We start from the raw sequence: 14822 nt of genomic DNA, 5'->3' as shown, positions 1-14822 counted from the left end.
CAAACTGCGGTGTTGTGCTTGGGAAACAACCTCCAGTGCGAATAGCAACAACAACAAATATTGCAGACTGTAAGCTCCTTGGGGCAGGAGCTTACAATACAAACTGCGGTGTTGTGCTTGGGAAACAACCCCCAGTGTGAATAACAACAACAACAAATATTGCAGACTGTAAGCCCCTTGGGGCAGGAGCTTACAGCCTGAAATTGCTCTGAAAAGAACCCCCCAGCGCGAATAACAAAAATACTAATGTGGCGTAGCCTGCAAATTCCTTGGGGCAGGAGCTCACAATTTAAAAGCGGACTCAGTGTACTGTCCGCATCGCTGTGGACTGTAAGCGCCTCGGGGCAGGACCAAAAGGGCGACGGCCCTGCACGGCTTCCCAGTCCTCGAGACTACGTTCCCCGTGACGCACCGCAGCGCGCCTGCGCCCTTCGGGACGACTGGCGCGACCCAGCCAGGCCGAGGGGCGGATCAGGAAGAGGGAAACGTCGCGCCGCGGGCCTCGAGACTACAACCCCCAGGGTGCTCCGCGGCAGCAGCCGGCGAGGGAGGGCGGGAGAGCCGCGAAGGGGCCGACGCATGCGCACTCGGCGCCCCGAGGGCTCCGTCGTTTGGCAGAGGCGGCGTCAGGTGAGGGGCTGGGCGGGGGTGTCGCTGGCAGCCTCCCCCAGGGGAGCGGGGGACTGAGCAAGGCTCGGAGACCCTTTCCCGTGAGGAGGCTGCATGGCGGGGAGGGGGGAACTGGGGGGGCTGGGGAGAGGAGGTGTGCTTGGGGAGGTGAGGGGGCTTGGGGAGGTGAGGGGGCAGAGGAAGGGGCCTTGGGGGAGGTGAGGAGGGGGCTTGGGGAGGTGAGGGGGCAGAGGAGGGGGTTGGGGGAAGCTGAGGAGGGGGCTTGAGGAGGTGAGGGGGCAGAGGAAGGGGCTTGGGGAGGTGAGGGGGCTTGGGGGAGCTGAGGAGGGGGCTTGGGGAGGTGAGGGGGCAGAGGAGGGGGTTGGGGGAAGCTGAGGAGGGGGCTTGAGGAGGTGAGGGGGCAGAGGAAGGGGCTTGGGGAGGTGAGGGGGCTGAGGAGGGGCTTGGGGAGGTGAGGGGGCTGAGGAAGGGGCCTTGGGGAAGCTGAGGAGGAGGCTTGGGGAGGTGAGGGGGCAGAGGAAGGGGCTTGGGGAGGTGAGGGGGCTTGGGGAGGTGAGGGGGCTGAGGAGGGGCTTGGGGAGGTGAGGGGGCTGAGGAAGGGGCTTGGGGAGGTGAGGAGGGGGCTTGGGGAGGTGAGGGGGCTTGGGGAGGTGAGGGGGCTGAGGAGGGGCTTGGGGAGGTGAGGGGGCTGAGGAAGGGGCCTTGGGGAAGCTGAGGAGGGGGCTTGGGGAGGTGAGGGGGCAGAGGAAGGGGCTTGGGGAGGTGAGGGGGCTTGGGGGAGCTGAGGAGGGGGCTTGGGGAGGTGAGGGGGCAGAGGAAGGGACATTGGGGAAGCTTAGTGGGGCTGGGTTGCAGAGGGCTGAAATGAAGCTGAGGGAGGAAGGAGAGGGTCTGGGGGGATGTTGGTGGACTGGTTCCCCCCACAACACAACACATTTTCTCCAAGGAATTCGCGGTAATTGTTTCTATTTCTGTCTCCCCTGCTCACAGCCTTTTTATTCTCACAACAACCTTGTAAAGTAGGTTAGGGTTAAAGAGAGAGAGAGTGCACACAGGCAGGCAGGCAGGCAGGCGCGCGCGCACACACACACACACACACACACACACACCTCTGCAAGCATCCTATGATTTCCTTTGATAATTGGGATTTGAACTTGGCTCTTCCCAGTCCCAGTGTAGCTCTCTACGGCCCCAGGCTGTGATTTCATTTATTAAATGCATATTATGCTTTAAAAAGAAAATATCCTGCCCTTCTTGAAGTCCTCTTATTTTCTCCCCACTCCCTCTCCGTATACTATCTTCACAACAGCACCGTGGGGGAGGGGAGGGTGAGAAAGTGTGTGACTGGACCAAGGTCACCCAGTGACCTTTAAGGCTGGATTTGAACCTGGGCCTCCTTGTTCATAGGGAGAGCCCAGGACTCCCTCTAGCCACTACCCCACATGCTAGTCTAATCAGCTTAGGGCACAATCCTACACAGGTTTAGACAGAAAAAGGCCCTACAACTCCTAACATTCCCCAGCCAGCTATGCTGGCTGGGGAATGCTGGGAGTTGTAGGGCTTTTTTCTGTCTAAACCTGCATAGGATTGCACCTTTAGAGAGGGATTTTAATGTCCCTCGGAGCAAGAGGGTGAGGTGCCAGTGTGATGCAGTGGTTAGAGTGCTAGACTGGTTCTCAGGAGATCCGGGTTCTGGTCCCCACTCAGCCAGCCATGAAGCTTACTGGGTGACTTTGGGCCAGTCGCTGACTCTCAGCCTCACAGGGCTGCTTTGAGGATAAAAGGGAGAGGAGGCCATATAAGCTGCCTTGGGTTCCTTGCAAGAGGAAAAATGTTGGGATACACGTATGATAAAAAATAAAAATGGGGATTTGAGCTGCTCTTCTCTAGGGAGCACAACTCTCTGCCCTAGTTGTATGGGTGTAGTGAGAAGTCTCACAGCCCCCTGCCTAAGGAAAGGGGGAGTGTTGAGAGAAAAGACAAAAGTGTGTGTGTCTCTGCGCACACTGGCTGTTACTTTTCCCTAGGGAAGGAAATCGGGTGTCTGTGAATCTCCACGCACAGTGTCAGTACACTTCTCCCCCTGCTGCTGGAGGAAATCCACTGGGGTTGTCTGTCTCCACTGTGCCCAACTTGGGAACTCCCCAGAGGCATCCGGTTGGCTGTTGTCGGAAGCAGGATACTGGACTAGATGGTTCTTTAGTCTGACCCAGCAAGGCAGCTGTTCTAATGGGGAGGGCCCTTAATGGTAAAGTTAGTCATGCTGCTATAGTCTGTCCCATGGTTTGTGGGTCTGGGCTGCATGGATTGATCCGTCCTGGAGCCCATGGTCCAGTGATGCAAAGGTGGTTTGGCTGCCTCTCCTTGGTACTTAATGTTATGACCCTTGATGGCTGTTTTCTGGGCTGGGAAGCTAATGATGGGAAATCCCTCTCTACTTCTCAGTCACTCCCATGTCAGGAAATCTAACTGTGGAAGGACAAGTAGTAACGGTGTGGGTGGGTGAGGGAGGAGATGGATAGATACCACCCATGGGAACATAGGAAGCTGTCTTACACTGAGTCAGACCTTTAAACCATCTAGCCCAGTATTGTCAACACTGACTGGCAGCGGCTCTCCATGGCTTCAGGCGGGGATATTTCAGCCCTACCTGGAGATCCTGGGGATTGAACCTGGGACTTTCTGCATACAAGACCTGTGCTCTGCCACTGAGCTGCAGCCCCACCCAACTTCTTTCCAACACCTATGTCACCGTCTCATCTATTATACTTACGTTGTGCTTACATTCATCAATCCATGTTGCCATTTCAAGACCCAATGGCACATTGGAGGGCTCTCCTGTATCTAATTTCCCCCTGTGATGTTGGCCTCCGTACAGTGTGCATGTCTTTCTTGAGCGATCTTCGGACTTAATTTTCTCCCTCTGCCTCCAGAGGCAGGGGTATGTTGTGGAGCTGTTCGAGTGGCAAGCGGCAAACCAAACGCAAGAATTGTAGACTTCCAGGTGGTATTTTTAAGCCGTACTTTAGATTGTAAGGTCGTTGAGGCAAGGACCTGTCTTTTTTTCTAAAGTGTCTTGGATGTTGGTGCTATATAGATAATAAATAGAAGGCAGGGCATGATTTTTTAGCTTGCCAGCTTGGCTACCAATAGGCCTAAAAGTCTTGTGCATCAAATATGCTTTATTTGAGTTACTTACCTCTAGTGTTATGTATAGACTGGTTTACGCTTTCCCTGTATGCTGAGCTTCAAAGCAATGTATTTCCCAAAGATTCTAGCTATGTTTTAACTTGAAAACAGCCTCTAGCTCTTCACAATGCACAGCAAAACTTCAGTGAGCTCTTCCGCCAACCCCCTCCTTGGTGTGTTGCCATAGATTTATTCACATTGACAAGCTTGATCCACCCAGCTGGAAAAACGTGTGTGTTTGTGTGCTGTTAGCTTCAACCTTAGGGCCAACCTTCAGGGTTTCGTGTGTTTCACCTGACGGTTTGAATGGGCATGCCCTCGTGGGCCTTTCTCTAAATCTCAGCTGTACTGGTGTGCTTTTGATGGGCAGCTTTTCCTGTAGTGCCTTGAAACAGGCTCTGCAACTCCTCTGTCTCCTTGGGAGACGGTGAAAGCAGAAAGCACCCGATGATACAAGATGAAACCAAAACTTTCGGATCCTATAAATCACTCCATGTGAAGGGCTTCGTACCACTGGTCAGTTCTGTCTCTCTGCCAGGTAAGCAGGGACCAATTTGGCTCCTCTCTCCTCATTGGCCTCACCCTTCTGATAGCCCCAGAGAAGGGAGGAAGCAGTCATCGTGTGGAGCCTCTGTGCCTCATGAGCCTTTCCCCAAATTCTTTCCCAGGTGGGAAAAAACCTGGCTGTCTCTCCTGAGGTCCCAGTCCTTGCTGCATTGTCCTTGTTCTTGCCCACTACTGCTGTTTCAAGCAGGTCAGGCCCTGCCAGAGAGAAGTTGAACACTGAGCACTGAGAGAGGGTCGGAAGGAGTCTCTCCAGAGGTGATTGCAGCGGCTTTTGAAACCGCTAGCTACCACCAGCACGCAGAGGCTTCTTCCCATCTTGGTTTTATATTTTTCTTTGTATGCCGGCTTTTAGGACCTACCCCTTCGCTAGGTGGCTCACATAATTCAATATAAAATATGAAATACCGTATAAAAAGACAAAATCCCACACACAAGTTAACAATATAACACAAAGAGCCTTGTTCACATGAAGTAGTTTGGTCCATGAAAGACCAGAAGAACCCTAGTTTTATTTGCCCTGCTTTTCGATTCTTATTGGATCCTCCCGTCCTTGCTGCTCTTTATCAGTCCCTTCCCTCTTCTTGCTGGACCCATATGGGGTGATACTGCATCTAATTTTTGCACAGTAGCTTTGGCGCTAAATTTTGAACGGCAGTGTAAATTTGCTGGCAAGGTGACATGCTGTGGCTAACTCTCCCCCCCCCCCACCCCTTTTCCACTGCAGGTCTGATGAGGTACTGTTGCTGAAGATGAACAGGTGAATTCTGAGTTAACGCCATCTGAACGCTCCTGTCCCTTTTCGGAGGGGGTCTAGAAAACAAAATGGCCACTTTGCCAGGTACCTCTACTGGGCCTCCCCCACCGCCTCCCTACCCGGGCGTAGCAGTGTGGGAGTGGCAGGACGAGTTGGGCCGGTGGCGGCCATACCGGAGTAGCGTGTGCAGCTATATTGAGCAGTCCTTCCAGGCCCTCATGGTGAAGGGGCGGCGGTCTCTGGGGACCTGGCCTGTCAGTGGCAGCATCCCCTTGGGCCAAGCGGATCCTGCACTGGCCCCCTACGTCATCGACATGAAAACTCTAATGCAGTTCCGGCAAGATACAGGTAAGAAGTGGTTGCAGCAGGTGGAGCGGGTGTGCTGCACGGGCAGCTGCATCCGTCATGCACAGGGCACATTCTCTTCCAAGTACAATCCAAGGTGTTGAGACTGAGTGAGCTATGAGCCAGGAAGGTCCTGGTTCGAATCATGGTTTCAGTAGTAACTTGACGGACTTTTTTTTGTTTGGCACGTTCAGGGAACTTGCTTTGCTTTGTGTTTGCTATCCAGCCCGAGCCCTTGAGGTGGGGCATGCTGTATTCTTTTTGTGCACATGTCCTCAGGAAGGGGCACATTAAACCCTCCCTCTTCCATAGCCTCCATAATTACAAGAGCCCACCAGTAAGTGCAGGCAGCTTTTATTTGTAAGTCTTTGCCTCCAGATACAGCACTGAGGCCAAGCCAGCATACAGACTTCTAACTCAGGGAAAGGAATGACATCTTCCTCCCTCACTCTCTGGCTTTAAATTACAAAAATGTCCACCTCTCCCTTCTGCAGTTCTGGCCTTTCAGGTGGCAGCCCTCCACAGTTTTTCTTCACTATTTTTTCTTCACTAGTGGTTGTCCATTCCTAAGGAAATAGCTCTCCAGACCAAGCTGTGGGTGTAGCTCTTCAGGTGCCTCCAAGCAGGATGCTAAGCCTTGGATATGCCTGAGGTCTTCCTGTGGATGCCAACTGGTAATTTCCAGGTCTCCCAGCAGTAGAAGCCCTGGGTGGTGGTTGCAGGTGAAGCCCTCCTCCAGCATCTACCTTGGCAGAAAGTGTCTGTCTGCCCTCTTGCAAACCACTCTCACCTGTCTGTCTTCCCTTCTTTGGCTCTTCCGACCCTCCTCCTTTTGCTGTGCCTTCCCAGAGCTTTATAGCAGCATCTGGATGAGGCCCAGCTGTTGCTGCTGCCCCACAGCTGTACTGTGCTACCCTTATCAGCTTGAGCCATCCCCAGGCAGTGCTCCCTTTTAACTTTAGACTCAGACCTTGCTGCCTCTCTGCCTGGGCCTTTTCAGCAAAAGAAGGATGGCTTGGTCCGGTGAGTACTGGTAGGCTGTTACACTTTTACAAAGAATCCCAGGTTCCTTTCTTCTCAGAGGTGAAGGGCTCCATTGCTTGAGGCATTGTTACTAGATGGCAGAGTTCAAGAGAGGCTGCCAGGAGGGTTATTGGCAAAGAAGGATTAATCCCAGGCAGGTTCCAGCTGCAGAACTTGTGTTCAGTGCCAGGGTGTGACCCTGGAGAATGTGAAACAGTAATAGAGTACCTCTAGAGCATCCTTTCCCAACCTGGTGCCCTCCAGATGTGGGGCTGCAATTCCAACTATTCCCAGCCAGTAATGGCCGATGGCAGGGCAGGGATTTCCCGAACAGTGAAAATTCCCAATGCTGGAAAGTTCTTAGGCAACTTGTTCAAGTCATCTTTCTCCCTCTCCCTGTTGCTTTGCTTTTGTTTTCACATCTGCCCTTGTGATTATTCACTAATTTGCAGAATTACCTCTAACTAACAGTGGGTAGATAACGTAGTAATCCTCCGTACTTCTTGGCCATCAATCCTAGCTATTCCATTGAAGTGGGTGGTTGGCTATTTCTGTATTTTTAGGTTCCTCTTGGCTTAAAGCTGTGCACATGGTGATTAGTCATAAAATATTAGGCCATTAGGGAAAATATTCAACAGAAAAGTAGCTGCTTATGGTAAGAACAATATGAGTTCGATATTATTTACAGGGTTACCTAGGAAAACTTCCACCATATGTTGTTCTCCCATTTAATTGTTTTTCTTCCTCTCCTCAGTGGCTGTGCCTTTGCAGAGCTGTGTACAAATGGTCTCTTGAAATTATCTACCCTATTTATCAGCAGAGAAACCTGGGGGACCCATTTCTCTGGGTGGTGGGGGGAGAAATTGTCCAGCAGTTTCTTGTGGGTGGGCCTCACCATTGGCAGTCGCACCACTTCTTTCTTTTTTTCTGAAGGGTTTTTTTCGCTGCCACTACAAATGGCATCATTTTGCATCCTGTACAATGCCCCAGATGTAATGTTCCTCTGGGGCATTGTGGGGTATAAATAGCAGCTAACACAAAAAAAGGTGGTGGTCAAAGAAAACACTGCGAAGTAGTCTTCTTTTGCTGGGGGAGGGGACAGGGGGGTGAAGAAAAGATAAATGTCATAAATTTTCTTAGAAAAACATCTTTGAGAATGTTTGGCAACAACAATTATTATTATTAATTATTATTTAATATTATTAAAGGGGTACAAAAGTGCCCCATTAGTTAAGGGGAGTCTCACACAAAAAAGGTTCCTCCATTATAAGCCTCAGAATTTTACTGCTTATAAAAATGACACCTGCCAACCTAAAAATTTGAAATTTGTCATCCATGATCTACCTGATGAGTTTTAAAATTGTGTAAAATTTCAAACCAATCTGATAAAAATTGCCACAGTTACAGCAAATTAAAAAGTGCTGGAAAGCAACACATTAGTACTTTTTTTCTTCAACCTGCATTCAGCAGATCATATTCCTTTCAAATTTTGGTGAAAAGTACTGATGTACATCACTCTGGCTTGTGAAGTGGATATGTTTTGCATTGGCTTGGTGAAATTTTGAGTAGTGTTCAAATGTTACTAAGGTTTTTCTGCCCCATGAAAATGTATGGGGGCAAGTGCTGGCAAAGTTGGGCATGCTCAGTTTCACTTTGAAGCTAGAATGCTGCCACTACTCCCGCTTTTTTTCAGAAGAATTCTGGTACAGTGAGCTTCTTTGTGCAATGCCTTTACCTTTAGTTATGAATTGTGACCTCGCAAGGTAAGACTTCACATTACTACACAGATTAGGACCCTAGCATTGTTGGGGTAGGAAGATGGAGTCTTTAAGCCTTGCCTCCCCTCCCCTGCTGTGGGACCAATCTGGATCAGGCCTGTGATGCCTCCAGTTTACATTACCAGTTTACATTACCAAAAAGGCATCCAAGGAGAATTGCAGGCATAGGGCAAAGGTTCAAAGTGCCCTACCCACCACTTTATGGTCATGATCCATATGAGGTCCCATGAGCTTACTTTTGAGTAGGAATGTCCAGATTTTGAGTAGGAATGTCCAGATTTTGAGTAGGAATGCCCAGATTTTGAGTAGGAATGTCCAGATTTTGAGTAGGAATGTCCAGATTTTGAGTAGGAATGCCCAGATTTTGAGTAGGAATGTCCAGATTTTGAGTAGGAATGTCCAGATTTTGAGTAGGAATGTCCAGATTTTGAGTAGGAATGCCCAGATTTTGTGAAATCCATCCCATGTGTGTTTTGTGGATTGTGCGGTGTCGTTTGTTCACAGATGGATTCGAATTTCCCCCCCCTGTTATGTGGAAAAATAAGCAAATAATTCTGTAAGAGGGTTCGCAACAATTTACGTAATTTGTGTTAGTACAGAACATTTAGCGTATTGTCCCCCATTCCTTTCAACTTTTCCCCGCACATATTTTCCAGGATGGCATATGTCTCAGCAGAACCTTGCGTATTTTCTTACGAATAAATTCATGTAAATTTTGGGAAAGTTTTTTTAAAAAAAAAATCTGAAAGTCCACAGACCAGAGGAGGCCAGTCTGCAGCAGATTCCACGGGTCCAATACTTAGAAATCCGAACTCGTTTTAGTTTGTCTCAGATTTCTCCAGCATCCCTACTTTTGAGTAAAAAAACAAACAAACCTAGTTCCATCTTTAAAGTAACATGCAGTTTGTCCCTCAGAGGATTTGGAAGGGCTGGGGATGGCATGCGCAGGTAGGGGGAGCAGAAGGATCCACCTTTCTGAAAGCAGAAATACAGCGCAAGGCCCTGATCCTTGCTCTTTCTGTGCGATAGGAAAAGGACATGCAAGGATCATGTCTCATGCTAGGGCCATATTCATGCATTACACTAAATGTTCATTCACACTCAGTGTACGCTTAGTAAGAGGGTTGTGAAAACCTAGCCCTGTTTACTCGTTCTCAGCATGTGCAAGCACTACATGTGAGGAAGGGACGCAGGGATGTGGTTGCTAGCTCCACTCTCTCATTGCTTTCTCCATGTGGAGGGTGACTGTCTGCAGAAGACAGCTTCCTCTATCTGTTCTCCCCAAGTTGTTAGAATCCTGATACTGGTGAAAGTGGTCCTTCAAATACCTTGGTCCTGGGCTGTTTAAGGCTTTGCACGCTAGTCCTGACACCTTGAATTGAGCCTGGTATTGAATTACCTGCCAGGTAATTCAAGGTACAATCCTCAAGGTACAAAACATCCTCAAGGTACAAAACATCCTGTATCAATGTGATATTTATTTATTTATTCATTCATTCATTCATTCATTTATTCATTTCATTTCTATACCGCCCAATAGCCGAAGCTCTCTGGGCGGTTCACAAAAATTAAAACCAAACAGCACACAATAAAACAATTTAAAATATATAGAACATTAAAACCACAATATAACAATACAACCACAATAAAACCTAGCAGCAGTGCAGGAGTTTAAAATACAGATTTAAAACAGCAAAGCTAAAAGTTTAGAAAGCTAAAATGCTAAAATGCCTGGGAAAATAAAAAGGTCTTCACCTGACGCCGAAAGGAATGCAATGTAGGTGCCAGGCGAACCTCACCAGGGAGCTCATTCCAGAGCCGGGGTGCCACAGCAGAAAAAGCCCTCCTCCTAGTAGCCACCTGCCTCACTTCCTTTGGCAGGGGCTCACGGAGAAGGGCCGCTGATGATGATCTTAAGGTCCGGTCAGGCACGTATGGGAGGAGGTGATCCTTCAGATAACCTGGCCCGAAGCCGTTAAGGGCTTTAAATGTGATCTAGTCATAAAACACCCCCAAATTATTTTGAAATGCAACCACCCCCTCCCCCAGCACAAGGCAGGCTGATTTATCTCAGATTGTTTATATCAGCCTTCCTCAACCTGGTGCCCCCTAGGTGTGTCCGACTGCAACTCCCAAAATTCCCAGCCAGCATGGTCATTGGCAGTCCAACACATCTGGAAGATTCCTGGTTGCGGAAGACTGGTTTATATAGTCAGCAGATCTCTACAGTGTACCAAGAGGTATTTAAAGCTCCCCAGCAGAAAACATACTTGTGCAAAATCTTCTAACCACAATGTAAAAGAAATAGGCCTCTATGCTTTGTATGTTGGCTCTCAGACAGACAATCTGGGCTCTTCATAGGAAGCCAGGGAGAATAGCAGGAAACCTCCCTTCCTGAGCTTCTGAACATCCTAGCCGAAGGGAGCAACAGCTGTAGAGACAATCTGCAAAGGTTGCAGCCACAACTGCTGGTAACAGACAGATTATTTATTCATTCATTTATTTCTAAAATATATTCATCGCCCAACAACTAATATTTGTCAGGGCGACGTACAGTAAAAATCACAACATCTATAAGACCAACCAACATAGTGAAGCAATGATAAACAACAGTGACTAAAAAAAGTACCACAAGAGAGTTTAAAAATACCACAAAGATAAAACTGCTTAAACAAAACATGGCAGCAGCAATATAAGAGAATTAGAAAGGTCTGAGAGAATAAAAAGGCACCAAAGAGATAACAAAGTATTCCATAACTGAGGGGCTACTGGTGAAAAGGCCTGCTCCTGAGTTGTCATCTGCCATATTTCAGCATGCGAAGGCCCTTAGAGCAGGGCCTCCAATAACGATCTCTGGACCTGGGTAGGAATGCATAGGAAAAGCGATCCTGTTGCCCCAGGCCATGACCGGCTTGCTTTTGTGACTCCTGTTGTCTGCTCAGTTAGATCAGGGATGAGATGGCTAATGTATCTAGCCTTGGTGGGGGAGGCGGACTTCTCCCATTCAAGTCCCTCAGACCCCATAGCTTCAGAAAATGTTATCTGCCCCACATCTGACAGGAGGAGCTTGTCCAAGGAGATCTGATACATACATACATACACACACACACACACACACACATACACACACACGAGAAGTTAATTGGTGATATTACCTAACATTTATGAAGCACCTAAAATTCTGTACAGATATTGAAAGATAAGACAGTCCAGTCAACTCAGTGGCTGAGCATGGGTTGTGTGTTGAACCGTGGGTTAGCATGTTCTCTGAACCCAGGATATTTTCCACCGGGTGGGTTGTTAACCATGTAGTGTGACTTGTTAATCACCCTGAACAACCCAACAGCAAACCATGGGTTCTTCTGGTGGCTTGTTTGAGAAAAATAAGCCACATTGCATAGTTAACAAGCCACCCTGTGGAAAATGTCCTGGGTTCAGACAACACGCTAACCCACAGTTCATCATCAACCCACACTCGACCTCTGAGTGTGGGTTAGGATGTTGTGCGACTGCAGTCAATCAGTCTACTGGAGGAAAAAGGCCTTCAGCTATTGAAATAATTGGGGTGGGGAGGCTGCACTTGTACCAGCTTCCCAGACCCTCTTGGACCCAGAATCTTGGAGGGGGGGAAATTCCCCCCCTCCCGCCCCCAAATCAAAGGTTCTCCCAGTCCTGTTACAACTGTCTTCTGCTCTTGGTAGTGTACCGGGGTGGAATTGCTGAGGCAGCGCACCAGATCCTTGAAATCAAAACTATGCTGTGGTTCAGCTTTGCCGCAGAAAAGAGAAACACTTCAGTGCTCTATTCCAAGAAACTTCTGTCGAATCTTCTTTCACCTCATTCTGTTGTAAATTTGTTTTGTTTTTGGCGATGATAATATGCAGTATGCATAACGCCTACAGTAGCATTTCACAAGGTGCTCTGCAAAAACATTTTAAGAAAATGTAGTAAAGAAAAATAGTGTAGCAAGAGATGAACACATTGATAAATAATTCGTCTTTATTTTGAGTAGCAATAATTGATACAGGGGCGAGAACACACTTTTAACGTATTTTGTATTCTTTTCTCCCTCTCTCCATTCTTAATCAGTAAGTGTTGCCATTTCAGCAATTTTGCAGAGATATAAGGAATACTAGAACTATATCATTTACTACCAATTAGCAGCTTCGGCAATTGACTTGCAATGCAAGATGGCACCTAAATGGAAAGACATATCCTTGTGAATAATTTTTCTCCTCCAAATCCTTAATCTTCAGACATTCCCACCAGATATGGATAAAATCTGCTCTAGAACTTGGGTATTAGTTTGACACTTGGAATACTGTGTACAGTTCTGGTCACCTCCCCTCCAGAAGGGTATTGTAGAATTGGAAAAAGTGCAGAAAATGGCAGCCAGAATGATCAAAGGGCTGGAGCCGTTCCCCTATGAGTAAAGGTTGCAACATCTGGGACTTTTTATTATTGCGGGGGGGGGGGGGAGCAAGTGAGGGGAGGCATGATAGATGGGTACAAAATTATGCATGGAGAAAGTAGATAGGGAGACATTTTTCTCCCTCTCATAATAGTAGAACCCACTGGGGTCATCTCATGAAGGTGATTGGTGGGAGATTCAGGACAGATAAAAGGAAGGACGTCTTCACACAATGCATGGTTAAATTACGGAACTCTCTACCACAAGATGCAGAGATGGCCACCAACTCGAATGGCTTTAAAAGGGGATTAGACAAATTGATAGAGGATAAGGCTGTCAGTGGGTACTAGTCATGATGGTTATATCTTACCTCTGGTATCGGGGGCGGTATGCCTCTATATTCCAGTTGCTGGGGAACACAAGCAGGATGGTGCTGTTGTCCTCATGCCCTGCTTGTGGGCTTCCCTTTGGGGCATCTGGTTGGGAACAGAATGCTGGACTAGAGAGGCCTTTGGTCTGATCCAGCAGGGTTCTAATGACATTTATAGATACCCAGTTTGTAGCGTGTTAAATACTGCATTGTGTAACAGTTTTATTTTAAATTAATCCACAGGGAAGCAGCTGGATGTCTTGTGTTCATTTTCATATTTGAGTTCTTTGAGAACTCAAATATGAATGCAGATCTTCTAACCAAAATATGCAACATGTCCCTAAGACCAGGCTCTTATACCAGAGAACTGGATGATGGCCAATGTAACACCAATTTTCAAAAAGGGATCCAGGGAGGATCCGGGAAATTACAGGCTGGTTAGCTTAATGTCTGCTCCAGGTAAATTGGTTGAAGGTGTTATTAAAGATAAAATTAGTAAGCATGTTAAAGGTCAAGCCCTGCTGAAAAAGAATCAGCACGTCTTCCACAAAGGTAAGTCCTGTCTCACTAACCTTTTAGAGTTCTTTGAGAGTGTCAATAAACATGTAGACAGGGGTGATCTAATAGACATTGTTTACCTGCACTTCCAAAAGGCTTTTGACAAAGTCCCTCACCAAAGACTCCTAAGCAAACTTAGTCATGGAATAAGAGGAGAGGTCCTCTTATGGATCAGTAACTGGTTAAAGAACAGAAAGCAGAGAGTAGGAATAAATGGTACATTCTCCCAATGGGGGACGTAAATAGTGGGGGCCCACAGGGACGTGTGTTAGGACCAATGCTTTTCAACCTGTTCATAAATGATCTGGAATTAGGAGTGAGCAGTGAAGTGGCCAAGTCTGCGGATGACACCAAATTATTTAGGGTGGTTAAAACAAAAAGGGATTGTGAAGAGCTCCAAAAGGATCTCCAAACTGGGAGATGGGCATCTAAATGGCAAATGTGTTTCAATGTAAGCAAGGGTAAAGTGATGCACACTGGGGTGAAAAATCCCAACTTCAAGTATAGCTTGATGGAATCTGAGCTAGCGGTGACTGACCAAGAAAGAGATCTTGGGGTAATGGTGGACAGCTCGTTGAAGATGTCAACCCAGTGTGCAGCCGCTGTAAAAAAGGGAAACTCCCTGTTAGGCATAATTAGAAAAGGAATTGAGAATAAAACTGCCAACATCATACTGCCCCTATATAAATCTATGGTGCAATCACACCTGGAATACTGTGTCCTGTTCTGGTCACCACACCTAAAGTAAAGATATTGGAGAGCTGGAAAAAGTGCAGAAAGGGGCAACTAAAATGATCAAGGGGCTGGAGCTTCTTCCCTATGAGAGAAGATTACAACAGCTGGGATTGTTTAGCTTGGAAAAAAGGAGGGTAAGGGGGAGCCATGATAGAGGTCTACAAAATTATGCGTGGTATGGGGAATGTGGATAGGGAGACATTTTTCTTCCTCTCAAAAACCCGGGGTCATCCTATGAAGCTGATTGGTGGGAGATTTGGGACAGATAAAAGCAAGTACTTCACACAGTGCATAGTTAAAATTGTGGAATTCACTACCACAGGATGTAGTGATGGCCACCAACTTGGATGGCTTTAAAAAGGGGTTGGACAAGTTCTTGGAGTAAAAGGCCATCAATGGCTACTAGCCTTAATGGCTATGTGCTACCTCCAGTACCAGAGGCAGTGAGCCTATGTACACCAG

General features: G+C 47.6%; 1 protein-coding gene across 4 annotated transcripts in view; it reads left to right on the top strand.

Annotated features, from left to right (window-relative positions):
* Window positions 1-592: 592 nt before the first annotated feature.
* Window positions 593-14822, top strand: part of DTX2 (deltex E3 ubiquitin ligase 2) — a 44328-nt gene continuing 30098 nt past the window's right edge. For 2 of the 4 annotated variants that reach the window (XM_084823029.1, XM_084823028.1), the window contains exons 1-2: window positions 593-630; window positions 5111-5488. In XM_084823029.1, coding sequence (XP_084679155.1) covers window positions 5209-5488 — 280 coding nt within the window. In that variant the 5' untranslated portion in view covers window positions 593-630; window positions 5111-5208. The remainder of the gene's footprint in view (window positions 631-5110; window positions 5489-14822) is intronic. The other 2 variants (XM_084823032.1, XM_084823031.1) reach the window with 2 other exon arrangements.

This window comes from Heloderma suspectum, chromosome 16 (genome assembly GCF_057233095.1).
Source record: "Heloderma suspectum isolate Gila_16-S chromosome 16, 16-S_ref, whole genome shotgun sequence".
Taxonomy (NCBI): domain Eukaryota; kingdom Metazoa; phylum Chordata; class Lepidosauria; order Squamata; family Helodermatidae; genus Heloderma; species Heloderma suspectum.
Note: the sequence above shows the minus strand (reverse complement) of the source record. Positions and strands in the feature narration are given on the sequence as shown.